We start from the raw sequence: 27,502 nt of genomic DNA, 5'->3' as shown, positions 1-27,502 counted from the left end.
AATATTAAAATTTTCTTTTATTTAAAGCAATCTAATTGGATTTAAATAATCAACCAATTATTTCCTATTACTTATTTGGACTAATATACCAAATTTAAGATAAAATCCAATTTTCTAATGGATTCAAATTTGGTAAAATTTTACTTATCTACACTTACGTCGACAAAATTAACTCCAGCTGAATAAAAAAATTAAAATATTCAAAAACGGGCAAACCGTTTTTGACCAGTACGTAGTCGCCAAATATAGATCTTTCTTCATGTTAAAAACAGAGAGAAAATGACGAGAGAGAATACGGGAAATTAAGTGGGGCAAATTAAATGACACAAGTATGCATTACACTAGCATAGGAACACATTATACACAAATACAATTAGATTAATTTGAGAAAACCAAAGTACATAAACATAAAGACTATATCTGTTAAAACTAATCCTTCAAATGTAGGAGTAGTTGAAAAATCTTCTTCAGATGCACACGTGCATTCAAGATTGGAATTTGCATGTGCCATAACCTTAAAAAAAATACAAAACACAGAGAACGCGTCATTAGAATGTTACTATAGTGAACCCTTTTTTCTTGGACACTAATATATACAGTTATATAAATAAATTAACCATGGTAAAAACACTTATTCATTAGTTGTACAAAGGAACAAATTTCAACTCGGAATGTGACTTACTTGGATCAGCGGAGGCGACGACACCAGTACCGGCAAAGTCACAGTTGAATTGGTTGCGGCCCTCCCTTTGGTAATAAGAATTCATGGCAAAGGCAGCGTGAGACCTAATAGTGTTGGGATTAAAGCAGGGACCTCCAGCTTGAATTGGGGTGCAATCAACTCCTTGGCTGCACACATAGTTTATGTTGGATTGTAATTGTGCATCCGTCGCCTCAGCTTTCGGCATGCAGAATTTTTTGCTCTCTGCTGGTCTTACTGGTGATGTTGGTTGCCCGTTGTTGCCACTGCCATTTCTTGGCGCGGGCAATGCTGGTGTTGGTTGAGCCTGTGGGTATCAAAATCACAAAGATGAACTAACAGATAAATAACTAAGTGAAGATTATGTAAATGATTTGAGGTGACAAATGAATGTGCTGGTTCTAACTTGGAAACAGGTCAAATCAATAAACCCATTGTAACTCAATTCACCCAAAATTTGCATGGCAACATTAATACGGGTCATAACTTAATCCGTCTAATATTATCCAACCTACTGCATGCCCTTCACATGGGCTGATCCAGCCTTTCGGTATCGGGTTCATTTGAACCCAGTACTTTTGACGGAGGAGCATAATTTTATATGTAAACAATTTATAAACTTATAATAAAGAGTAGACATAAACTCATAACGTTAAATGTATAATGAGTTTAATGTTAGAAATATAAAAATTAAACACATTAGAGTATAAATCTTGGCCCTTCACCTCTAAGATAATTTAATATGACGTAGAAAATATAAGGCATATCACTGTGATATGTGTGATTAACTTTTAAGCACACTCAAGTTTGAATTACTGGCCGGCCCAGGAAAGGAAAATTAACACATTAAAAAACAGCAGCATAAAGTACTAAAAACGACAGGATTCAAATTTAAAGATAGAAAAATGATGCTCAAATCTTTTTCTTTTTCATTTTCTAAATAGTAAAAAGACATCTCAGAAATGGGCTTAAAGGATTCGACAGCACATGTTCATTAGGTCGTAGCGGTTGAACTTTCCAGCACGCTACCCTTTTTTGTGTACTGAGAAACGATAGTACCGTTACTACTATCTTTTCAATGGAAGGGGAATCCAATGTAAAAAATTTAATATTGTAAGTGGTGGGACTGGTGTCAAGTTTATGAAGTTCCAGCTTGCAACGTATCTGGTTAAAATTTTTTGGTTTATTAGTTCGAGGATAAAAAAACAAACAATGAGCTAAAAATACAAACCTAGCTACTACACCAAAATAATTTGAGGTCCATATTCTAAAGCGTTCGTCTATTAGTATGTGTTATATAAACTAATAAAAAAAGGTATTTGCGCTAACACCGCCATTTTGAATCAATTAATTGTCGGTTACCCTATTCGATAGACAAAGTACATCCAAACCGAGGTAGGTGATATTTTTCACATGAAGCCAAGTGCCCCTCACATGGACAGTTTAACATAATTCATCTAGAGTGGGAACATGCAGTACAACCAGCTGTACTCAACTGGGAAAAGCTACTAACAGTTCAAGATTCTTGAAGCTTCGTCCCAACAAAAGAATAGGAAATACGTGAAACAAATTACAAAAGCTTGTCATAATTATAGCTGGACAATTAAACCCCTCAATTCAATTTTCACATCCTCTTAAAATGACTTAAATGCCCTCCTAGCTTCGAATGCTGGTCTAGCAAAATCATTAGATGATCAGTTAATGAGACATCCGTTTATTTATACTAAAAAAAAAAAATTACTAGTATTTACTTCGTCAGCCTGTTTAAAAGAAGTTCCCTTGTTTTAGCTGGATGTCAGAATGGTTTCCAAATTGGACATTAAGCAGCCAGAAGAATATGAAAAAGAGAAGAAATTCAACTTTAACCTATAATGAACAAACTATATAATGCAAGAACATTAACCGAACACACACTAGTACTTTAACGCGAAACGGCAATACAAATTCTGAAGCGATGAAAATCAGGTGGTAATGAAGAAAGTTCAACTTACCTGCTCTCCTTTCAAGACTCCAATATTGTAAACCGGGGTAAAATCCGGGCGGAACAATCCAAAATTCCTCTCAGCAGTTGAACCGGGTTTAGTGTTCTCGTTGAACAATCCGAATATGTATGTCTCAATCTTCCTGTGCGGCATCAATGGCGTCCCTGTCCCAGAGTTGTACTTCCTCAACAGCCCACCATTGTAAGAAGCCGCATTTTCCACCGTACATTGAGGCTCAAATGACTCACCCTGAGATGGCCATCCTGTCTCCGCTGCTACAATCTCTACATCTGGGTATTTAAGCCTTACCATCGACATATACACCGCATCTAACAACATGTCGAACGAGTTTGTGTACCATTTCTTAGAAAACCTGTCGTAGACACCCTTGTTTTTTCTGAATAGAAGGAAGTTCTCTTGTTTTGGGTTGTAACCAAAATATGGGTAAGGGTTGACCATAAAAGGTCCTTTAGTCTCGCGCAAGAATTGGAGCATAGGGGCCAGAATACCCACATCCCAACCAGGCCTAAACCTCGCGGCGCTAGGTGGGTTGGATCTTAAAAGGATACCCAGAGAATGAGGAGAGGAGACCTTGATATCCTTTAACCCGGACTGACCAAGAGCTTGGTAAAAGGTTTTCATGGCAGGAACCAGCTTCATCTGGATATCTGGTCCGTCCCAGTGGAGGACTTCATTTCCCACAAGAATAACATCAATCTTGGTTTGTGGGTAAAAGGGCTTGATGTTGGCGTCGATATATCGGCGAGCATAGCTGATGTCCAAGAGGTTGGGGATCTCTCCGTTTGGAACAGTGACGGTAACTGAGATTCCTGTGTTAGCGAAGGCTCGGAGGATGTCTGGGTTGATATCGAAGATTTTGATGCGGTCAATGACGGTCTTGTCTTTGAGAAACTGAGCAACTTGAGCTGGCGGGGGAAGGTTGTTACCTAGTGTGCCATAGTTAACACCGATAGAATTAACAGCCGGGAAAAACAGAGGAGCAACAAAGAATATTAGCACCAACAACATGGACGGTCTTTTGTCTGGCATGTTTGGGTGAAGAAGGGAGAGGGAAAATAGAAGGATTATTAATGAAGTGGAGAAAGAGAAAGAGGGTCAAATTTGGATTTGGACTAGTTTGAAGTTTGAACAAAGGAAGGACGTTCAAAGGCTGTTGGCGATGGAGAGTTCTAGTTTTATGCTTCGTTAATGCCTTGGGAATCGAGGGGGGCCTATTATTTTGAATTTTGAGGGAGCATCCTATAAACGTGTCGTGGCCACAAAGGTTAAAAGGGATGCCATAATTATTCTGATTACGCGTATGTTGCGCAACGCCACTTGTAAAATGAATATGTCCGAAAAGCAACAATGGACTCTATACACTTTTATTTATAGTAACACCCTCATTATCCAGCGCATGGGATTAACATCATGTTACCCGTGCCGACACGGCCCAAAATAGAAATTATAAGCTATTTTTGTATACTTCAAATTTTAATCTTATAATATTTCGTATTATGTGTACATTATGTTTCTTTATAATTTTAAAATTAAGAAAATAATCTTTTTAGATCTTTGTGCGTAAAAGAAAATCTCTCATATGTAAAAAAAAAAAAAAAAGACATAATCATAAAACTAAAAACAAGTTTGTAAGCCGTCACAAAATCAACTGACCTTAATATAGAGAATTGCAAATTCATATAAAACACAAAGTATGGCGATAGAATATGTCCAAGGCTTATGTCGAGTGATATATGTTAAATTAGTTACGATTAGTCCGGGCTGTGCTCGAGCCCAATAGCCATAGTCAAAGCTATAAAGTTTTCTTTTTCTAAAGTATCAATTTTCTAACCAATTATGTTTGCTACCTCATTTCCATTGTGTTTGATCTTGTAGATATATACAAATCCACACGAGACGTAATAGTTACATCGAGCAACTTAAACAATTACGTCGACCTTGTTTTCGGATAGTCGAAACAGATTTATACATGCTAGCTATATGATTCAGGTGAGTTTGATTGCATCAAGTTTCTTCTCCTGCAACACTTTGATAAATTGAAATGATTATAATGTATTCATTTCGACAAATATTGTTTGTTGCCATATAGAGTAGAGTACAATATTCAGCTGAAGAACATGTATTTTATACACCATGGTAACAAAATAAAACATATAAATTCGTTTCAGTATGCAGCTTATCCCTAATGGTCTCACTTATTGCTCTGAGATGAAGATAAGCGATTTCTGTTTCACTTGATGATGGCATCACCAAATCGGTTTTTCCAGCATTGCAACAAGTAGCGCTTTGGTGGGGGAAGTGAAAACCTTCCATATGGAGCAAACATCTTATAGAACGAACCAAAGAACTCTGCTTCTCCAGATAACCAGACATGATATTTAGGTGTGAGAAGTATGTGTACTCATCTCAACTAACATGAACTGCTAAAAATGCATCTAAAACGACTTCATGTTCACACTAATTGTTAGTATAATTGAACACCAAGTAATCAATCCTATGGTCATGGATTAGCATAGTTTATAAATGGTCATTGTTTAGGCCAGAGCCAGCTAGAGCTTGCAATTTGTAGTCAATAATACTCCAGCAGAATGGATAGGAAATTGGGAAGTACAAGTAAACGCGCATGGCAAAGATCGACTCAAACAAAAAGTTGCAGTTGGGATTTACTTTGAGATCTCCAGATTAAGCATTCAGCCATCCCCTCAGGAACCAGTAAAAAGAACACAACTATTTCACGCAACAAAAAAAAAAAAAAAAAAAAAAAAAAGAAAGAGGAACGTGGGAAATCGTTAAAAGGCTCTGTTTTATTGGAATTTTGCAAGTACAAGTATAATACATGCAGCAGAGGTTGGGGGACTGGAAGTGCAGGGCTTACCGGCTATATTTAAGAACAAGAACACTCTCTTTTACAACATTTAAACAGTAAGCAAAATCTTCCCAATGTGCTTGCTGCTTTCCATTAACTGATGACCCTCAGCAGCTTCTGCTAAAGGGAAGTACTTGTACACCACCGGTTTCACCTTGCCTGCTGCAATTGCTGGCCAAACATTCTTCTCCACTTCTCTCACAATTTGAGCTTTGTTTTTTGCACTTCTACTACGCAAGCCAGCAGCTGTAGAAAAGTCACAAATCGACATAAAATATACTGAAACGCAACCAGAAATGATGTCCATGTCATTCATTCAAAGAAAAACTCCGATGAGTTTAGATTTCAAAGGGAGCTCTCTCAAAGATGTCAGTCAAGGAGTCTTTAACTAACGGGCGGGAAAACTTGCTTTGTTTTAATTTCATTGAAGTAGAAGCAATTTGCATAACCAAAATGGGAAGACAGAAAGAGAAGTCAGAGAATACTAACAGTTGAACATCTGATGAAACTATCGTGCATCATTATGACACGAGATATCAGGGTAAATCAGATAGCTTCGTTTCTCGAGCCTATTCTTAGAATTGAAGCTGCAACTGGGAACTACTGTGTATCCATGGAATTAACCAACTGAATCTACACTCTAAGCCCAAGTGAACACTATACCTTAGAAGTCATTTATTGACATGTGCAATTATTTGAATACATTCTCTGCCCACTCATTGAGCTAGTTGGAGACAAGATAGAAAGAAACTGAAATTGCAGTAGGCTTTTTTTAAAATTTCTCTTTTCCAGTAACTAACGATATTCTTCTTCGATGTATTAGGTAAAACAAATTCATCATGTCAAGCTTAAGAATATACTTTCACAGAAAGTTCTAACTCCAGGTCATCTGCACTTACCCTGCACTGTCAGGCGTCTTGCTAACAAACTGGCAAGATTTACTTGTGTCACTGTGCCTCCCATAAAACCAATAATGAAGAGCCTACCGTCAACATTGAGGCTGTCAAGGTTTCGTTGAAAGTATGAACCTCCAATATTATCTAGTATGACGTCAACACCTGCGTTGAACATTGATATTAGAATATCCTTGATCGATATAAGACATGGGAAGAAATTGAGTGGTGGCCCATTGGCCCCATGAGATATATGATAACCATCATTATTTTCTACAGAAAAATGGATTGTCAAATTTTAACTGATACCACAAAAACCTAGTTCCTAGTATAAGTGATGCCTATCAGAATGATTACCTTTCCCTCCTGTTTCCTCCTTGATGCGTGTAACAAAGTCTTCAGTCTTGTAATTGATGCAAACATCAGCACCAAGTTCTTTGCATGCAGCAAGTTTTTCCTCACTTCCTGGTGAACAAGATTTGACATGGTTAGCTGAATGACTTCAATCACATAATGAGGTACGATATCATCATGAACCTGCTGTGATGAAAACTTTGACTCCAAGGCACTTAGCCATTTGAATGGCAAAGGTACCAATTCCGCTAGAGCCTCCATGTATCTGAAAGTAACCCATGTAGCTATAAGTCATTTCACTTCCTTGATCTTATTCCACGGGAATCAGGGGTATAAAGATGCAACTATGAAGATACTACCCAAATGACTGTGCAAATTTAGTAAATGGCTGATAATCAACAATAGGTAAAGAAAAAAGGAACTACTGCAAAACAGAAAATTGTATTAAAGAATAGCTTTGGTCTGTCTAATCACCAGGAACGTTTCACCCGACGAAAGCTTGCTCGTCATGAAGACAGTTGACCAAACAGTACATGCCACTTCAGGAAAACTAGCTGCATCTTGTAAAGAAACACCTGATGGAACAGGAAGAACTTGTCCAGTAGGTACAGCTACTTTCTCCGCATAACCTCCACCACCAATGAGAGCACATACCTATTATGTGAAGTTTTTAAATCATCAATGAACTGAAAAAAGTTCCTTTCAAACGTTAGACATGGAAATGTACTCCTAATTTACGAAGAAAAAGAACATAAGCTCAAAAAAAAAAAAAAAAAATGTGATGTCTCCTGCTAAGGCTTAACAGGAACTTAATTGTATAAGTTTTACCTCACCAAGCTAATGGATTAATTGCAACCTTAGCTAACAAGGGTTTGTTCAAAATCATTCAGGTTAATGTTCTAGGAAATGCTTTCACGTTGAAACTAGGAGGCTTTCACGTTGTTTTGCACTCTACTCCTACTCCAGAGCCCTTAGTCTTTTCAAGACAGAGACATTATTTCCCCTCCTCGGTACATAATTAAACCTACTTCCACCACTCTTAGATTCAACCAAATTTATGTCAAACCAAACACCACAACATGGAGAAAATATTACCTCATGGTGAAATATTTTACACCATAATACAACAACAATAACTACCCCATAATCCCAAACTAGGTGGACTCAGCTATATGTATCCTCTAACATTCTGCTCTATTGGGGCTAGTTTTGTTCCAATACTCAATAATTGTTCTCTAAATCTTAGATATCCCTACAATGACATAGAAAACTCTGCCTAAAATATAAAAGAAACCACTGACAAATAACCAAATGTAAGTGCACCAATAATTATAAGTCTATAATCCCAACTAGTTATATTACCATATGGCTTTTGCTTTCTTCATGTTCTGATCATAGCTAAGTCCACATAGATTCCAAAAATATTGTAGGTCTTTTAAAGACAACTTTCATGTTATATTAAGTCATATACCAAGAGAAAAACTACCAATTCAACAATACCAAACAACTCAAAATTAGGCTTAATCCCAAAATAGTTGGGTTTGCTAAATGAATTCTTAAACATCCATTCCGCTCCATTTGAGCCCGGTTTCTAAAAACTAACAATTTCACATATTCAAGAATAAAGTTGACATCTTTATTAGTAATTGAACTGTAATCAAACAAACCTGGTCACCAATTTTCCAGCGAGTAACATCCTTGCCGACGGCTTCCACAGTGCCAGAACATTCAAGACCAGGGTATTCACTGTCACCTTTAGGGGGAGGGTATTTGCCTTGGCGTTGAAGGGTGTCAGCTCTATTAAGGGCAGTAGCTGCTATTCTAATCAACACTTCATCTTCTTTGATTTGTGGGTCTTCCACTTGTTGTATCTGCAACACCTCTGGACCACCTGGGCTTGTGATCACTACAGCCTTCATTCTTATCACTATCAATTTTACAGAGAGTGGACTCACTGAGTTAACAAGGTTTGGGCGATAACTATGGTGTGTCCAGTGGGAGATGCTTACACGACTTTATTACATACGTCTACTATTTTGTGTTTGTGTTCGAAGAAAGCTCTATGTTCTGTCTAATTGCAACATCACCCCCGACCTTATTTTAAAAAAAAAAAGATCAACCCCTCTAATTTTTGATAATTAAATTCTATATATTCTTTAGTCTTTACAACAAAAAAGAGGACAAAAAGATATGAAAAGGGTGTCCGATGTGCATCTCAAGTTGTACGCTGAGAATTAAATTAAAAAAATGTGTCTACTATAACAGAAATATATTTCGAATTTTTTTTTCTTGAAAATGTATTTTGTGTGTTTGGTCAAGTAGTGAAGAAAGTTCTTCGCTGAGAAAAAAGTTCTCTAGAGCTCTATGTTCTGTCTAGTTGCAAGTTGCAACATCACCCCCTCTAAATTTTGATAATTAAATTCTATATATTGGTCTTTACTACAAAAAAGCAAAAGGAGGACAAAAAGAAAATGTAAAGGGTGTCCGATGTGCAGCTCAAATTGTACGCCGAGAAATATATAAATGTGTTTAACTATAACAGAAAATATTTTTTGAAAACTTTATTTTCTGAATTTTTTTTTTCTAGAAAATGTTTTTTTTGTGTGTTTGATTAAGTTGTGAGAAAAGTTCTTTGAATTTTTTTATTGGAGACTGATAATAAATATTAGCAATTTTTATGGTATTTTTATGAAATTTTTTAGTATTAATGAAAGAATATAATGTAGAATAAGTAGTCACCCTATCAGGTTACTTATTAAGGAATTATGAATAAATCTAATAATAAATATTAATTGGCAATCTTATAAAAATGACAAGTAACATGTCATAAATAGGTTAAACTGTCTTTACATATTAACGTATATAACTTAAATTTGGTCAAAAATATATTTAGGCCGACCCCTTTTCTCTCTCACAATGCCCTCCGCCCCAAACAAGAGAGGGGTATTATCACTTTTATCCCGTTTCAGAAACTATTTACATTCGATAGTCGAAAAAAGTGTATCAAATTTATATAATTTTTGTATATAACATACATAACGTATATATACAAAAAATATGCAAAAATTATACTACACTTTTTCGGCTATTATTTCGAGAGAGTGTCATTTTCCCAACAAGAAAAGTCGCAGTGTGCTGCTTTAATATTAAGGATGCATACCAAACACCAAGTAATATTTTCCATGCAATTTATTTTAGTTTGGCCATTTAACACTGTTGGATGGCAAAGGAAAAGTCTTCAATAAAGTTGACATTACTGAAATTTTAGCAGGTTTGTTCATTCTCCACTTTAGTGCAAATTGCACCTAGAGAAGAAGATAACAAGTCTCCAAATGTAGTATCATCTCTCTAGTCAAATTACACTATATAAGAAGCACTAGATGAGGCATAATTCCTTGCATCACTCACTTCTGTTCTCATCCTTTGCCTCAAACTAAAAGTATAAGAAATGAAACCATTTTCCTTTCAATTTGCAGCTATCCTTCTGTTATTGCTTAATACTATTATGATATTAGAAACACAAGCAGCTTATGTTAAACCTCAGCGAGTCACGTGCTATAAACGTTACAGCAAATGCTATCTCAAGTACATAACTTGCCCCTCTGAATGCCCAGAAATTCGCCCAAAAGATCCCTATGCTAAAGAATGTTTTCTTGATTGTTACTCTCCCAAATGTGAAGCAGTATGTAGAAGTAAGAATCTTCAACTCATTCCAACTGTTACTAATGTCAAGCAAAATTTGAGAAGCTTAGCAATTTTTGACCTTTTTTGGTTGCAGAAGTAGTAATTTCTGTTACATTATATTAGCTAATGAATGTTCATTTGTATCAACAGAACGAAAACCAAATTGTGATGGTCCTGGTGCAGCTTGTTACGATCCTCGTTTCATAGGTGGAGATGGGATTGTTTTCTATTTCCACGGAAAGAAAGATGATCATTTCAGCCTAATTTCAGATGTCAATCTTCAAATAAATGCTCGTTTCATTGGCCTTCGTCCTGCTGGCAGAACACGAGATTTCACATGGATCCAAGCTTTAGGCCTCATATTTGGCTCCCATAACTTCACTCTCGAAGCCACAAAGGCAGAATATTGGGATCAAGAAGCTGATCACTTAAAATTCACATATGATGGGATGAGTTTTAACGTTCCAATAGGCCATTCATCGGTATGGAATTCCCCTGATGAAAATCTTGAACTTGAAAGGACCTCAGGAACAAATAGTGTAAGAGTTACAATTCAAGAAATAGTGGAAATCTCAGCCAATGTTGTTCCTGTGACAGAAAAAGACGACGCAATACATGGTTATCAAATACCTAAAAATGATAGCTTTGCTCACTTAGAAGTGCAATTCAGGTTCTTTGGTTTGTCTTCAAAAGTTGAAGGCATTCTTGGAAGGACTTACCAGCCAAGTTTCAAGAACCCAGCCAAGCCAGGGGTCGATATGGCGGTTGTTGGTGGTGATGACAAGTACAAGACTAGCTCACTTCTATCAGCTGACTGCAACTCTTGTGTTTTGATCACTCCTGAAAAAAAGGTTGCTGAGAGAGATTTGGCATTAATGGACTATGGCTCTCTGGATTGTACTGGTAGGGGTATTGATGGTGGAAAAGGAATTGTGTGCAAGAAATGATCTTTCTGTCTTATTAATCACATAATAAAAGAAAGGAAGCCAGCCAAATATGGTTATCCAATTAGTACAAGTTCAATTCTTATGTTTTATGCTAGTAATAAGTAATGTAACAGTTTGAATTCAGCATTGTTTGTTCCCATCAATGCCTTGTTTATCTGATGTCAAATTTATTAGTTTGCTTTGGTGTTTTTCATGTATGTTAGAGAAGTTTACTACCCTTAGAATGATGACTCCATTTGACTGTTGATAACTGTTTAATAAACATTAGTTTAAGGAAAAAAACAAAGCAGAAAAAATTCCGAGCCCACAAGTTTCTTGTATTTCCTTAAGGAATTTAATCCGCTCACAATGCTCAAGGTTGCGGATTAATTCCTCCCAGGATAGAATGGAATAACTATTCTGTGATAGCGGCACTTCAAATCACAGAATTTCGGCAACTCAAATGGCGGAGCAAATCACACAAAATGCTTACGTTTTGCTTTTGAAAAACCAATGCAGTATGCAGAAAATTGAGAGGAGAGATTTCAGATTTTTCAGTGGTGGAAAATGAGGCTAAGCCTCTCTATTTATAGACAATGAAAGGGTGAGATGAAGAGGTACAATCCAGGAGGTGCCTCTTCCATTTCCTATTCACACCCAAGAGGTGCCTCTTCCATTTCTCATTCACATCCCTTAATAAAAGCGCAATAATCCCCCACATGAATGGGGAATGAACATATGTGAAAAAACATGCATGAAAATACTGTGTGATTCGCAATTAAGGATTAATCGCATCTGGATAAGTAGGTTTCCCTTTGAACTTTCCGTAGTGAGCTTATGTCGGATATACTCGGTCAATCGGTAGATTTGATATCTTTGAGCCGTCGAACTTTGGTGTATACCTAGACAACCATAAGTCACACAATCAACCCTTAACCGTCTTTGGTTCTCATTGTTGTGTTCGTTTCAGCCATGAACACCACCTGATTTATAAGTGCATAGAGAACTGGCCTTATAGAATTCTCCTTGAAGCGGCTTACACTTCACACTTATATAGGTGAGTCCTAAGCGTGTTATCCAGTAGATACACTATTTGATATACCCCGTATCAAATTTAGAAATCATTAAAAAGCCTTAACGCTTTATCCTTGGTACTGAACATTGTCTCATCACGAGAATGGACCAAAAAGAAATTTTATTTGATAATGTTGAACCGTCATTAATGACTTTGTTTGATCTCCTTGAACCTAGATCTTGGGATCTCCAGTCTTCTAGGTAGAGTTACCGCCACAATGACTTGTCCTCGGCCATAGTCTCATTCCCTTTGATGACTTCTCAACTGCCTCTCTAGGTAGGCCTTTTGTAAGCGGATCTGATACATTATCTTTTGACTTTACATAGTAAATTGTGATAATTCCACTAGAGAGTAGTTGTCTAACGGTATTATGCCTTCGTCGAATGTGACGAGATTTTCCGTTATACATAACGCTTCCAGCCCTTCCTATTGTTGCTTGACTGTCGCAATGTATGCATACAGGTGCCACAAGTTTGGGCCAAAATGGAATATCTTCTAAGAAATTTCGGAGCCATTCAGCTTCTTCACCAGCCTTGTCTAAAGCTATAAACTCAAACTCCATTGTAGAGCGGGCGATGCATATCTGTTTGGACGACTTCCAAGACGCTGCTCCTCCACCAATGGTAAAAACGTATCTACTTGTGGATTTTGATTCCGTTGATCCGGTGATCTAATTTGCATCACTATATCCCTCAACAAATGTGGGATAATTATTGTAATGTAATGCATAGTCTTGGGTATATTTCAAATATCCCAAAACTCGTTTCATTGCTATCTAATGAGGTTAGTTGGGATTACTTGTATATCAACTAAGCTTACTTATCGCACAAGCTATATCAGGTTGTGTACAATTTATAATGTACATCAAACTTCCCAACACTCAAGCATATTCCAATTAAGACTTGCTTTGACCTTTATTCTTTACAAGAGTATGGTTTAAATTAATTGGCGTTTTTGCTTCTTTATAGTCCAAATATTTGAACTTTTCAAGTACCATTTTAATATAATGAGATTGAGACAAAGCTAGACCTTGAGGAGTTTGAAGGATCTTAATTCCCAAAATTAAATCGGCAACTTACTAGTAAGCATGCGCTTAGTAGCATTTATGTTAGCAATGTCGTTACTCATTATCAACATATCGTCCGCATATAAACAAACAATGACTATTTGATTTGGAGTATTCTTAATGTAAACACATTTATCACACTCATTGATCTTCAAATCATTTGACAATATTGTTTGGTCAAATTTTGCATGCCATTATTTTGGTGCTTGTTTTAGTCCGTAAAGTGACTTAACAAGTCGACACACCTTCTTTTCTTTTCCGAAAACTATAAACCTTTCAGGTTGTTCCATTAGATTTCTTCCTCTTCCTCAAAATCTCCATTTAAGAAGGTTGTCTTTACATCCATCTGATGGATTTGAAGGCCATACACGACGGCTAACGCTATTAACACCCGGATAGATGTAATCCTTGTTACCGGCGAGTATGTGTCAAAGTAGTCAAGAACTTCTCGTTGTCTAAACCCTTTAATAACTAATCTTGCCTTATATTTGTCAATAATACTATCAGCTTTCATTTTAATTTTGAAAATTCATTTAGAACCCAAAGGTTTATTTTTCGGAGGAAGATCAACCAATTCCCAAGTATGATTACTTAATATGGATTCTATCTCACTATTGACTGCCTCTTTCCAATATTGTGCTTCCGAGGAAGACATTGCTTCTTTGAACGTTTGAGGCTCATTTTCCAATAAAAATGTCAGAAAGTTTGGTCCAAAGGAAGTAGTTGTCCTTTGACGTTTACTACGTCTTGGATTTTCCTTAAACGTACTTTCCTTTTCTTCTTCTCGAGGTCGCTTAGATTTTTCACTAGACGACTCACATTCATTTTTATACGGATAATTATTCTCAAAGAATTCAGCATTATCGGATTCGATTACCGTATTAATATGAATGTCGGAATTTTCTGATTTATGAACCAGAAAACGATATGCTTTACTATTTCTTGCATATCCTATGAAAATGCAATCAACCGTTTTCGGTCCAATCTTCACCCTTTTGGGTTTAGGAATTTGCACTTTAGCCAAACACCCCCACACTTTAAAATATTTTAAGTTAGGTTTCCTACCTTTCCATTTTTCATATGGAATAGATTGCGTTTTGTTATGGGAACTCGATTGAGTATTTGATTCGCTATAAGAATAGCTTCCCCCCACAAGTTCTGGGGTAAACCCGAACTTATCAATAAGGCATTCATCATCTCCTTTAACGTTCTATTCTTTCGTTCCACAATTCCATTATATTGCGGTGAGTAAGGGGTAGTTGTTTGGTGAATAATGTCATATTCCAAACATATTTCTTCAAAAGGAGATTCATATTCACCACCCCTATCACTTCTTATCATTTTGATCTTTTTGTTTAGTTGCGTTTCAACTTCATTTTTGTATTGCTTGAATGCCTCAATTGCTTCATCTTTACTATTAAGTAAGTAAATATAGCAATATTTAATATTGTCGTCAATAAAAGTTATGAAATACTTTTTCCCACCGTGAGATGGTATTGACTTCATGTCGCAAATATCTGTGTGAATTAAGTCTAAAGGATTTGAATTCCTTTCAACTGACTTATAAGGATGTTTAACATACTTTGATTCCACACATATTTGACATTTCGAGTTATTGCATTCAAACTTAGGCAATACTTCTAAATTAATCATTTTTCGCAAAGTTTTGAAGTTGACGTGGCCTAAACATTCATGCCATAAATTATTTGACTCAAGTAAGTAAGAAGAAGCTAAAATTTTATTCATATCAATGTCAATTACATTGAGTTTGAAAAGGCCCTCCGTAAGGTAGTCTTTTCCTACATACATTTCATTCTTACTAACTACAACCTTGTGAGAAACAAAAACATACTTAAAGCCATTCTTGACTAGAAGTGATGTCGAGACTAAATTCTTCCGCATTTCAGGAACATGAAGGACATTATTTAGAGTCACAATCTTGCCAGAAGTCATCTTCAAAGCTATCTTGCCCGTTCCTTCAATTTTTGCAGTAGCGGAATTTTCCATAAAAACTATCTCGTTGGGTCCAGCGGGAGCATAAGAAGTAAAGAACTCCTTGTTAGCACAAACATGACGAGTTTCCCCCGAATCAATCCACCATTCTCTAGGATTTCCGACTAGGTTACACTCCAAAAGCATGGTACATAAATCGTCTATTTCATCATTCTTCTCAATCATGTTTGCTTGACTTTTCTTCTTGTCCTTCTTTGGTGCACGACATTCAGCAGCCTTGTGTACAACCTTTCCACAGTTGTGGAAATTACCTTTGAATTTATTTTTGCTTGGGTAATTCTTTGGACCATACGACTTCTTTCTCTTTTTGCTCGTTGAAGCTTCCTCAACAATTTTTGCACCCATAATTGTTGAATTTCCACGAGACTTCTCAGCAGCCTTGTTGTCCGCTTCAATCCGTAGATGAACAATAAGGTCTTCAAGCGTCATCTCCTTGCACTTATGTTTCAAGTAATTCTTAAAGTCTTTCCACAGCGAAGGCATCTTTTCAATAAATACCGCAACTTGAAACTCTTCATTTATGACCATACCTTCAATTATAAATTTATAATTAGTAAAATAATCAATATCTTGAATAAAAATATTGACTCGGTTTATACCTTCAGCAAGGAGGTCATGAACAATAACTTGCAATTCTTGGACTTGTGTTATGACAGATTTACCGTCAACCATTTTGAAATCCAGAAATTTGGCGGTCACAAACTTCTTTAGTCCAGCATCTTCAGTCTTATACTTCTTTTCAAGAGCATTCCATAATTCTCTTGATGTTTTCATGACGCTATAAACATTATACAAGTTGTCTTCTAAGCAACTTAAAATATAGTTTTTGCATAAGAAGTCACAATGCTTCCATGCCTCAGCGACCACAAATCGCTCATTTTCAGGAGTTTCTTCTTCCAAAACTGGAACGTCTTCGCTGATAAAGCGTTATAAACTGAGTGTGGTCAAGTAGAAGAACATTTTTTGCTGCCAACGCTTAAAGTCCACACCGTAAAACTTTTCGGGTTTTTCTGCCGGTGCCATCGCCGGTGTAGGAGTTGTGTGACTTGAAGACGCAGTTGCCATGGCAGTAGAACCATTCTGTTGTTCCGCACTTGTTGTCATTTTTCTGTAAAAGAAATTGACAAACAAAATTAGTATCCCGGTAAAGTTTTTATATCTTCAAACTGAATACAAGCAATCGAGTTTTTATATCTCCGATTAAGTAGAAAGTCACAAAGACTTTAATCTCAAACTGGAGTAGAAAATACGAAGATTTTAATCTCCAAAACGGGAGTAGAAAATCAAAAAGCTTTTAGTCTCCCAAAGCAGAAAGTAAGATGAATACAAAAATAAATATTAAATTCCTTAAACTTGTTATCACTCTGTATTCAAAACCAGTAAATCAATAAACGTTAGTTTAAGGAAAAAACAAAGCAAAAACAATTCCGCGCCCACAAGTTTCTTGTGTTTTCTTAAAGAATTTAATCCCCTCACAATGCCCAAGGTTGTGGATTAATTTCTCCCAGGATAGAACGGAATAACTATTCTGTGATAGCGGCACTTCAAATCACAGACTTTCGGTGAACTCAAATGGCGGAGCAAATCACACAAAATGCTTACGTTTTGCTTTTGAAAAACCAATGCAGTATGCAGAAAATTGAATGGAGAGATTTCAGATTTTTCAGTGGTGGAAAATGAGGCTAAGCCTATCTATTTATAGAAAATAAAAGGGTGAGATGAAGAGATGCAATTCAAGATGTGCCTCTTCTATTTCCCATTCACACCCCAATGAAAGGGTGAGATGAAGAGGTGCAATCCAAGAGGTGCCTCTTCCATTTCCCATTCACACCCAAGAGGTGCCTCTTCTATTTCCCATTCACACCCCTTAATAAAAATGCAACAATCCCCCACATGAATGGGGAATGGACATATGTGGAAAAACATGCATGAAAATACTGTGTGATTCGCAATTAAGGATTAATCGCATCTGGATAAGTAGGTTTCCCTTTGAACTTTCCGTAGTGAGCTTATGTCGGATATACTCGGTCAATCGGTAGATTTGATATCTTTGAGACGTCGAACTTTGGTGTATATCTAGACAACCATAAGTCACACAATTAACCCTTAACCATCTTTGGTTCTCATTGTTGTGTTCGTTTCAGCCATGAACACCACCTGGTTCATAAGTGCGTAGAGAACTGGCCTTACAGAATTCTCCTTGAAGCGGCTTACACTTCACACTTACATAGGTGATTCCTAAGCGTGTTATCCCGTAGATACACTATTTGATATACCCCGTATCAAATTTAGAAACCATTAAAAAGCCTTAACGCTTTATCCTTGGTATTGAACATTGTCTCATCACTAGAATGGACCAAAAAGAAATTTTATTTGACAATGTTGAAGCATTATTAATGACATTGTTTGATCTCCTTGAACCTAGATCTTGGGATCTCCAGTCTTCTAGGTAGAGTTACCGCCACAGTGACTTGTCTTCGGCCATAATCCCATTCCCTTTGATGACTTCTCAACCGCCTCTCTAGGTAGGCCTTTTGTAAGCGGATCCGATACATTATCTTTTGACTTTACATAGTCAATTGTGATAATTCCACTAGAGCTTAATTGTCTAACGGTATTATGCCTTCATCGAATGTGACGAGATTTCCCGTTATACATAACGCTCCCAGCCCTTCCTATTGTTGCTTGACTGTCGCAATGTATGCATACAGGTGCCACAGGTTTGGGCCAAAATAGAATGTCTTCTAAGAAATTTCGGAGCCATTCAACTTCTTCACCGGCCTTGTATAAAGCTATAAACTTAGACTCCATTGTAGAGCAGGCGATGCATGTCTGTTTGGACGACTTCCAAGACACTGCTCCTCCACCAATGGTAAAAACGTATCCACTTGTGGATTTTGATTCCGGTAATCCAATTTTCATCACTATATCCCTGAACAACTGCGGGATAATTATTGTAATGCAATGCATAGTCTTGGGTATATTTCAAATATCCCAAAACTCGTCTCATTGCTATCCAATGAGCTTGGTTGGGATTACTTGTGTATCGAATAAGCTTACTTATCACACAAGCTATATCAGGTTGTGTACAATTCATAATGTACATCAAACTTCCCAACACTCGAGCATATTCCAATTGAGACTTGCTTTGACCTTATTCTTTATAAGAGTATGGTTTAAATCAATTGGCGTTTTTGCTTCTTTAAAGTCCAAATATTTGAACTTTTCAAGTACCATTTTAATATAATGAGATTGAGACAAAGCTAGACCTTGAGGAGTTTAAAGGATCTTAATTCCCAAAATTAAATCGGCAACTCCTACGTCTTTCATATCAAACTTACTAGTAAGCATGCGCTTAGTAGCATTTATGTTAGCAATATCGTTACTCATTATCAACATATCATCCACATATAAACAAACAATGAATATTTGATTTGGAGTATTCTTAATGTAAACACATTTGTCATACTCATTGATCTTGAAACCATTTGACAACATTGTTTGGTCAAATTTTGCATGCCATTGTTTTGGTGCTTGTTTTATTCCGTAAAGTGACTTAATAAGTCGACACACCTTCTTTTCATTTCCGGAAACTACAAACCCTTCAGGTTGTTCCATATAGATTTCTTCCTCTAAATCTCCATTAAGAAGGCTGTCTTTACATCCATCTGATGGATTTGAAGGCCATACACGGCGGCTAACGCTATTAACACCCGGATAGATGTAATCCTTGTTACCGGCGAATATGTGTCAAAGTAATCAAGACCTTCTCATTGTCTAAACCCTTTAACAACTAATCTTGCCTTATATTTGTCAATAGTATCATCAGCTTTCATTTTCTTTTTGAAAATCCATTTAGAACCCAAAGGTTTATTTCCCGGAAGAAGATCAACCAATTCCCAAATATGATTACTTTTTATGGATTCTATCTAACTATTGACTGCCTATTTCTAATATTGTGCTTCCGAGGAAGACATTGCTTCTTTGAACGTTTGAGGCTCATTTTCCAACAAAAATGTCAGAAAGTCTAGTCCAAAGGAAGTAGTTGTCCTTTGACGTTTACTATGTCTTGGATTTTCCTCATTAAACATACTTTCCTTTTCTTCTTCTCGAGGTCGCTTAGATTTTTCACTAGACGACTCACATTTTTTTTACATGGATAAATATTCTCAAAGAATTCAGCATTATTAGATTCGATTACCATATTAATATGAATGTTGGGATTTTCTGATTACCGAGTGCCAAGTGATGAGTGACTGGGAGGCATGAGTGATTGTGAGGTATGCCCGAGTAGCATGAGTGTTTGTGAGGTATGCCCGAGAGGCATGAGTGATTGTGAGGTTTGCCCGAGGGGCTGTTTATGAGTGATATTTTCCCGAGGGGTTGTTTATGATTTCATCATTTTTGCTCATCTTTGCATTAAGCCTCTATTTGAAAAACTATTGAAAAATATCTTTAAATGATTTTTCTGGAACTGGTTTAACCTAGAAGATTTGATTCAAACACTGATTTTTAAAGCATGTTGTACTTTACTGAATTTTCGTGATATGAACTTTATATATTTTATAGCTCGTCACTACTGCCTAGTCTTTATTTATTGTTGTTACTTACTGAGTTGGCGTACTCACATTACTCCCTGCACCTTGCGTGCAGATCCAGGTGAAGCTGGACACGGTAGCGGATGTTGATTATTCGGGTTGCAGATTTTCTTGGGGATAGCAAGGTAGCTGCTTGGCGATCGCAGCCCCTGTTCTTCTCCCTCTTATCTTCCTTTAGTTGTATTTAGCTATTTTCCAGACTATGTTAGTCTCGATATTATTAGACAAATTGTTGTAGATGCTCATGACTAGTGATACCCCGATGTCGGGTTTTTTTTTTCCGCACTTTTGTTTTGATTTGTACTCCTTTATGAAGGTTTTTTTTATGTTAAATAGCCTTGAGATCTTCTTGAAATAAAAATATCAGTTGTTTTGGAAAATGAGTCGGCTTGCCTAGGTTCACGATAGGCACCATCAGGATAAGGGTTAGTTTGGGTCGTGACAGATTGGTATCAGAGCCTATGTTACATAGGTCTCACGAGTCATGAGCGGGTTTAGTAGAGTCTTGCGGATCGGTACGGAGAAGTCTGTACTTATCTTTGAGAGGCTGCAGAACCTTTAGGAAAATTCTACATTCTTGAATTCTTGTTGTGCGAATCTATTGATTCTAGTAACTAAACATCTGTTGTTTCATTCTCTCACAGATGGTGAGGACTCGTACTACCGGGCATAAGGGCCAGCCACCAGTACCACCAGCCAGGGCTGCGAGAGGCTGAGGCCGTGGTAGAGGTTGTGGTAGGGGCAGAGGTGCAGCCCGTACAGCAGATGGAGCAGTACCTGCAGATCCACCGGTTATCCCAGATCAGGACCAGGTTCCAGTTGTTGATGCACCAGCTCAGGCGCCACCTGTGCCTATTGTGATTTTAGGCCTTCAGGAGGCCCTAGCTCAGATTCTGATAGCGTGTACCGGCCTTGCTCAGGTGGTCTCTATCTCGACAGTCGCAGCCACCTCTCAGGCCGAGGGAGGCACTCAGACTCCCGTCGCTCGCACACCCGAGCAGGCTGTTCAGGGACTTCAGACACTGGAGGCACCACCAGGCCAGTCGGTTGTAGCTGCGCATGATTATGTGGTTCCTGTTATGCCTGAGGATGATCAGTGTAGGTTGGAGAGGTTTGGAAGACTCCAGCCACCACCTTTCAGTGGCACAGAGAGAGAGGATGCTTAAGACTTCTTGGACAGGTGTCAGAGGATAATCCTTACTGCTGGTATTCTGGAGACTTGTGGGGTCTCATTCACTACTTTTCAGTTCTCCGGGGCTACACTCAGATGGTGGGAGACTTACGAGAGGTGTAGGCCTGTTGGCGCAACACCTCTTACTTGGCAGCAGTTCTCCATGGTCTTTTTGGAGAAGTTCGTGCCTCGATCCCGCAGAGAGGAGTTGCGCAGGCAGTTTGAGCGACTTCGCCAGGGTGATATGTCTGTGACACAGTATGAGATGTGGTTCTCCGAGTTGGCTCGTCATGCGATATGGTTGGTTCCCACGGACAGGGAGAGGATAATGAGGTTTATTGATGGTCTCACTTTTCAGCTACAATTGCTTATGACCAGAGAGAGGGTGTCTGGTGCTACCTTTGATGAGGTTGTCAACATTGTTTGACAGATTGAGATGGTTTACGATCAGGAGAGGATTGATAGGGAGGACAAGAGGCCTTGTGGTCAGGGTAGATTCAGCGGTGCTCCTTTTGGGGGTCAGTTTCAGCACGGTAGAGGTCATCATTTCAGACAGGCTCAGTCAGCTCGGCCATTTCACCGTGGTGCATCATCTGGCCACGGTTCTCACAGTTCTCATCAGGGCCACTCATCACTTAGTGCCCTTCTATCTTAGAGTTCGTCCCGTGCTCCACCAATTCAGGGCTCCTCTATGCCAGGTTCTTCTACTGGCTATCCCCGTGCTCGGTGCTCCCCTCATTTCCCGCCACCAGCACCAGGGAGTTGTTTTGAGTGTGGGGATTTTGGTATATGTGGAGGCAGTGTCCTCATCGTCATGGAGGTCTATCTCAGCAGAGGAGTCAGCCTTCGACTTCAGCACTAGTTACTTTACCACCCGCCCAGCCAGTTCGGGGTGGAGGTCAGTCAGCTAGGGGTCGTCCTAGAGGGGGAGGCAGATCAGGGGGTGGCCAGGCCCGTTTCTATGCCCTTCATACCATACTAGATGTTATTGCTTCAGATGCTGTAATTATAGGTATTGTCTTAATTTGTCATAGAGATGCCTCAATATTATTCGACCCTGGTTCCACGTACTCATATGTTTCCTCGTATTTCGCCCATTTTCTGGATATGCCTCATGAGTGTTTAGTTTCATCTGTTCATGTATCTACTTTTGTGGGCGATACTATTATTGTGGACTGTGTATATCGGTCGTGTGTGGTGACTATTGGGGGTCTGGAGACCCAAGTGGACCTTTTGATGCTCAGTATGGTTGACTTTGATGTGATATTGGGTATGGATTGGTTATCTCCATGTCATGCTGTTCTAGATTGTCACGCTAAGATAGTGACATTAGCTGTGCCAGGATTTCCGAGGGTTGAGTGGAGCGATTCTATAAATTATGTACCAAGTAGGGTGATTTCATATTTAAATGCTCAGCATATGGTTGAGAAGGGTTGTCTATCTTATTTGGCGTTTGTGAGGGATCTTAGTACACAGACTCCTGCCATTGATTCTGTTCCGGTGGTACGTGATTTTCCGGATGTGTTTCCTGCAGACCTATCAGGCATGCCGACTGACAGGGATATTGACTTCGGTATTGATTTGGTGCTTGGCACTCGGCCCATTTCTATTCCATTGTATCGTATGGCACCGGCGGAGTTGAAGGAATTGAAAGAACAGCTTCAGGAACTCCTTGATAAGGGGTTTATTCGGCCTAGTGTATCCCCTTGGGGTGCACCGGTTCTATTTGTGAAGAAGAAGGATGGTTCCATGAGGATGTGCATTGATTACAGGCAGTTGAACAAGGTCACAGTCAAGAACAAGTATCCTTTGCCTCGTATTGATGATTTATTTGACCAGCTTCAGGGAGCGAGGGTGTTCTCCAAGATTGATTTGAGGTCCGGTTATCACCAGCTGAAGATTCAGGATTCGGATATTCTTAAGACCGCTTTCAGGACCCGATATGGCCATTATGAGTTCTTAGTGATGTCTTTTGGGCTGACCAATGCCCCAGCGGCGTTCATGCATTTGATGAACAATGTATTCCAGCCCTATTTGGACTCATTAGGTGTTGTATTCATTGATGACATCTTGGTGTACTCTCGTAGCCAGGAGGAGCACGCTCAGCATTTGAGGATTGTATTACAGAGATTGAGGGAGGAGAAGCTTTATGCAAAGCTTTCCAAGTGTGAGTTTTGGCTCAGTTCAGTAGCATTCTTGGGACACGTGGTGTCCAGTGAGGGTATTTAGGTGGATCCAAAGAAGATAGAGGCGGTGCAGAGTTAGCCTAGATCGTTCTCAGCCACGGAGATTAGGAGCTTCCTTGATTTGGCGGGTTATTATCGTCGCTTTGTGGAGGGATTTTCATCTATTACATCGCCCTTGACCAAATTGACCCAAAAGGGTGCTCCATTCAGGTGGTCGGATGAATGTGAGGAGAGCTTTCAGAAGCTCAAGACTGCTTTGACCACAGCTCCAGTGTTAGTTCTGCCATCAGCTTCAGGTTCTTACACCATGTATTGTGATGCCTCGAGGATTGGCATTGGTTGTGTTTTGATGCAGGAGGGTAGGGTGATTGCCTACGCCTTGCGCTAGTTGAAGACCCATGAGAAGAACTATCCTATCCATGATCTTGAGTTGGCATCCATTATTCACGCCTTGAAGATTTGGCGTCATTATGTATATGGGGTTCATTGTGAGATCTATACTGATCACCGGAGTTTGCAACATCTGTTTAAGCAGAAGGATCTTAATTTGCGTCAGCGGAGATGGTTGGAGCTTCTTAAGGACTATGATATCACTATTTTATACCATCCGGCGAAGGCCAATATGGTTGCAGATGCTTTGAGTCACCGAGCGGAGAGTTTGGGGAGTTTAGCATATTTTCCAGCAGCAGAAAGACCTTTGGCATTGGATGTTCAGGCCTTAGCGGGCCATCTTGTGAGATTGGACATTTCGGAGCCTAGTCGGGTATTGGCTTGCGTGGTCTCCAGGTCTTCTCTTTATGACCGTATCAGGGAGCGTCAGTATGATGACCCCCACTTACTCGTTCTTCAGGATAAGGTTCGGAGAGGTGATGCTAGGGATCTGACTATTGGTGATGACGGCATGTTGAGGATGCAGGGCCGGACATGTGTGCCTAATGTAGATGGGCTTTGAGAGTTGATTCTTGAGGAGGCCCACAGCTCGCAGTATTACATCCATCCAGGTGCCGCAAAGATGTACCAATATTTGAGGCATCACTATTGGTGGAGGCGGATGAACAAGGATATAGCTGGGTTTGTGGCTCGGTGTCTCAACTGTCAGCAAGTTAAGTATGAACATCAGAGACCGGGTGGCTTGCTTCAGAGATTAGAAATCCCAAAGTGGAAGTGGGAGCAAATCACCATGGACTTCGTAGTTGGGCTCCCACGGACATCGAGGAAATTCGATGTTATTTGGGTGATTGTGGATCGGTTGACCAAGTCCGCGCACTTCATTCCAGTTGGTACTACTTACACTTCAGAGCGATTGTCTGAGATTTACATCCGAGAGATTGTTCGCCTGTATGGTGTCCCAGTTTCCATCATTTCAGATAGGGGCACTCAGTTTACATCACAGTTTTGGAGGACAGTTCAATGAGAGTTGGGTACTCAGGTTGAGTTGAGCATAACTTTTCACCCTCAGATGGATGGGCAGTCCGAGCGCACTATTCAGATATTGGAGGACATGTTGCGCGCTTGTGTCATTGACTTTGGGGGTTCATGGGACCAGTTTCTTCCACTCGCGGAGTTTGCATATAGCAACAATTATCAGTCGAGTATTTAGATGGCTCCGTATGAGGCTTTATATGGGAGGAGGTGTAGATCTCCAGTTAGATGGTTTGAGCCAGGTGAGGCTAGGCTCTTGGGTACAGACTTGGTCCGGGATGCATTAGATAAGGTGAAATTGATTCAGGAGCGGCTTCGCATGGTGCAGTCTAGGCAGAAGAGCTATGCGGACAGGAAGGTTCGTGATGTATCTTTCATGGTTGGGGAGAAGGTTTTGCTGAAGATGTCACCCATGAAGGGTGTTATGAGATTTGGGAAGAGGGGCAAGTTGAGCCACCGGTTCATTGGGCCTTTTGAGGTGCTTCAGAGGATAGGGGAGGTGGCTTATAAGCTTGCCTTGCCACCCAGCTTGTCGAGTGTGCACCCAGTGTTTCATGTTTTCATGCTTCGAAAGTATATTGGAGATCCGTCCCATGTTTTGGACTTCAGCACAGTTCAGTTGGAGGGTGATATGACTTATTATGTGGAGCCGATGGCTATTTTGGATCGGCAGATTCGGAAGTTGAGGTCAAAGGATATAACTCCAGTGAAGGTGCAGTGGAGAGGTCAGCCTGTGGAGGAGGCCACCTGGGAGACCGAGCGGGAGATGCAGAGCAGATATCCACGCCTATTCGAAACTCCAGGTATGTTTCCAGATCTGTTCGAGGACGAACGGTTGTTTAAGAGTGGGAGGATGTAACGACTCGGCCGGTCGTTTCGAGAGTTATATCCCCGTTTCCCCCATTTCTGCTTCTTTATGTGTTATTTAGCTGTATTGTGTTGTATCGGGTTGGTTGTTTCGGGTCCAGAGTGGTTTCGGAGTGGAATGAGACACTTAGTCTCTTATTTAGAACCTTAAGTTGGAAAAGTCAACCGGATGTTGACCTATGTGTAAACGACCTCGAAAAATAATTATGAAGGTTCCATTAGCTCCGTTAGGTGATTTTGGACTTAGGAGTGCATCCGAAATGTGATTTGGAGGTCCGTGGTAGAATTAGACTTGAATTGACGAAATTGAAAACTTGGCGATTTTTGGTTGGCAATGAAAAATTTGATATCGGGGTCGAAATGGAATTCTGAAAGTTGGAGTAGGTTCGTGGTATCATTTGTGATGTGTGTACAAAATTTAAGGTCATTCGGACGTGGTCTGGTTGGTTTCGGCATCGGATGTCGAATTTGGAACTTTAGAAGTTCTTAGGCTTGAATCCGAGGGTAATTTGGTGATTTGATGTTGTTTTGAGTGATTCAAAGGTTCGACTAAGTTTGTATGTTAATATATGTCTTGTTGGTATTTTTGGTTGAGGTTCCGAAGGCCTCGGGGTGATTTCGAGTGATTAACGGAACAAGTTTGGATATCGGAGGATTGCTGAAGTTGGAACTCAGCTGTCATAATCGCACCTGCGGATGTCTCATCGCAGGTGCGAGCCCGCAGAAGCGAGCGGGATGTCGCAGATGCGAGGTTGGAGGAGCTGGGCAGAAGGCGCAGGTGCGATGAAGTTCCCGTACCTGCGAGGCCGCAAAAGCGCATAAGAGGTCGCAGGTGCGGACAATGTTGAGGTAGGCTGGGTCCGCAGGTGCGTAGGGTAGGTTGCATCTGCGAGTCCGCATATGCAGATAGATAACGCAGAAGCGGAAGTGAGAAAGTCAAGCAGTGGCCACATGTGCGAGGTATTTTTTGCACTTGCGTGGTCGCAGATGCGGAAATGGAGCGCAGGTGCGGAGTCTAGGCGTTTAAGTGACTTGCACAGGTGCGTCTATTTGGACCGCGGGTGCGGGGGCATAGAAGCGAGAAATTGTCCGCATGTGCGAAGAAGCCTCGGCAGAAACAATAAATAGAACCCTTCGCGAATTTGGTTCATTTCCACCATTTTCAAGTCAGTTTTTGGAGTGATATTTGAAGGGTGATTCAAGGGCTATCAGTGAGGTAAGTTGCTTGAGCCCTAATGCTCGTATATATGGTGATTTCCCGTTGTTTAACCATGTAATTAGTGAAAATGAGGGGTTAGGGCTTGGGATTTTGGAGAGTTTAATTTAAGGATTTGAGGGACCAAACGATGTCGGATTTTGATAAATTTCGTATGTATGGACTCGTGAGTGGATGAGCTTCCTAGTTTTGTAAATTTTATCAGATTTTGAGACGTGGGCCCGGGGGGAGGGTTGAGCCAATTTCGGGTTTTGGGCTAATTTGATAATTTTTCTTGTGAAATTCTTTCCATTAGCGTATATTGATGGCATTGCACTGATTGTGAATAGATTCGGAGCATTTGGAGGCCGAGTCGAGAGGCAAGAGCATTGCAGGGGTAGAGATTTGACCGGTTTAAGGTAAGTAACGATTGTAAATCTAGTCCTGAGGGTATGAAACCCCAGATTTCGTATCATTCTACTA

The 27,502-nt window shown here is 39.5% G+C and overlaps 3 protein-coding genes across 3 annotated transcripts; 1 reads left to right on the top strand and 2 right to left on the bottom strand.

Annotated features, from left to right (window-relative positions):
- Positions 1-293: 293 nt before the first annotated feature.
- Positions 294-3,944, bottom strand: LOC104089894 (glucan endo-1,3-beta-glucosidase-like). Its single transcript, XM_009594904.4, has 3 exons — positions 2,692-3,944; positions 683-1,007; positions 294-514 (listed from the first exon to the last, which is right to left on the bottom strand). Exons 1-3 carry the CDS (start codon positions 3,730-3,732, stop codon positions 486-488), a joined length of 1,395 nt encoding a protein of 464 aa, XP_009593199.1. The 5' UTR covers positions 3,733-3,944; the 3' UTR covers positions 294-485.
- A 1,545-nt stretch (positions 3,945-5,489) lies between these two features.
- Positions 5,490-8,843, bottom strand: LOC104089895 (uncharacterized). Its single transcript, XM_009594905.4, has 6 exons — positions 8,484-8,843; positions 7,291-7,470; positions 7,000-7,081; positions 6,820-6,927; positions 6,469-6,627; positions 5,490-5,815 (listed from the first exon to the last, which is right to left on the bottom strand). Exons 1-6 carry the CDS (start codon positions 8,733-8,735, stop codon positions 5,619-5,621), a joined length of 978 nt encoding a protein of 325 aa, XP_009593200.1. The 5' UTR covers positions 8,736-8,843; the 3' UTR covers positions 5,490-5,618.
- A 1,358-nt stretch (positions 8,844-10,201) lies between these two features.
- LOC104089896 (uncharacterized) lies at positions 10,202-11,624 on the top strand. The gene is made up of 2 exons (XM_009594906.4): positions 10,202-10,508; positions 10,651-11,624. Exons 1-2 carry the CDS (start codon positions 10,265-10,267, stop codon positions 11,445-11,447), a joined length of 1,041 nt encoding a protein of 346 aa, XP_009593201.1. The 5' UTR covers positions 10,202-10,264; the 3' UTR covers positions 11,448-11,624.
- Positions 11,625-27,502: the final 15,878 nt, after the last annotated feature.

This window comes from Nicotiana tomentosiformis, chromosome 2 (assembly GCF_000390325.3).
Source record: "Nicotiana tomentosiformis chromosome 2, ASM39032v3, whole genome shotgun sequence".
NCBI classification, from domain to species: Eukaryota; Viridiplantae; Streptophyta; class Magnoliopsida; order Solanales; family Solanaceae; genus Nicotiana; species Nicotiana tomentosiformis.
The sequence above is the reverse complement of the archived record's forward strand: the minus strand, read 5'-3'. Positions and strand labels throughout refer to the sequence as shown.

What these genes read in the sequence shown, in the direction of transcription:
- LOC104089894 (XM_009594904.4), bottom strand. Translation starts at nt 3,732, where the DNA reads ATGCCAGACAAAAGACCGTCCATGTTGTTGGTGCTAATATTCTTTGTT. An exon ending in GAGTCTTGAAAGGAGAGCAG is followed by an intron (nt 1,008 to 2,691) that starts GTAAGTTGAACT and finishes TGATACCCACAG; the next exon opens with GCTCAACCAACACCAGCATT. An exon ending in CGTCGCCTCCGCTGATCCAA is followed by an intron (nt 515 to 682) that starts GTAAGTCACATT and finishes ATTTTTTTTAAG; the next exon opens with GTTATGGCACATGCAAATTC.
- LOC104089896 (XM_009594906.4), top strand. Translation starts at nt 10,265, where the DNA reads ATGAAACCATTTTCCTTTCAATTTGCAGCTATCCTTCTGTTATTGCTT. An exon ending in ATGTGAAGCAGTATGTAGAA is followed by an intron (nt 10,509 to 10,650) that starts GTAAGAATCTTC and finishes TTGTATCAACAG; the next exon opens with AACGAAAACCAAATTGTGAT.
- LOC104089895 (XM_009594905.4), bottom strand. Translation starts at nt 8,735, where the DNA reads ATGAAGGCTGTAGTGATCACAAGCCCAGGTGGTCCAGAGGTGTTGCAG. An exon ending in GGAGGAAACAGGAGGGAAAG is followed by an intron (nt 6,628 to 6,819) that starts GTAATCATTCTG and finishes TGTTCAACGCAG; the next exon opens with GTGTTGACGTCATACTAGAT. An exon ending in AAGACGCCTGACAGTGCAGG is followed by an intron (nt 5,816 to 6,468) that starts GTAAGTGCAGAT and finishes ACTTTTCTACAG; the next exon opens with CTGCTGGCTTGCGTAGTAGA.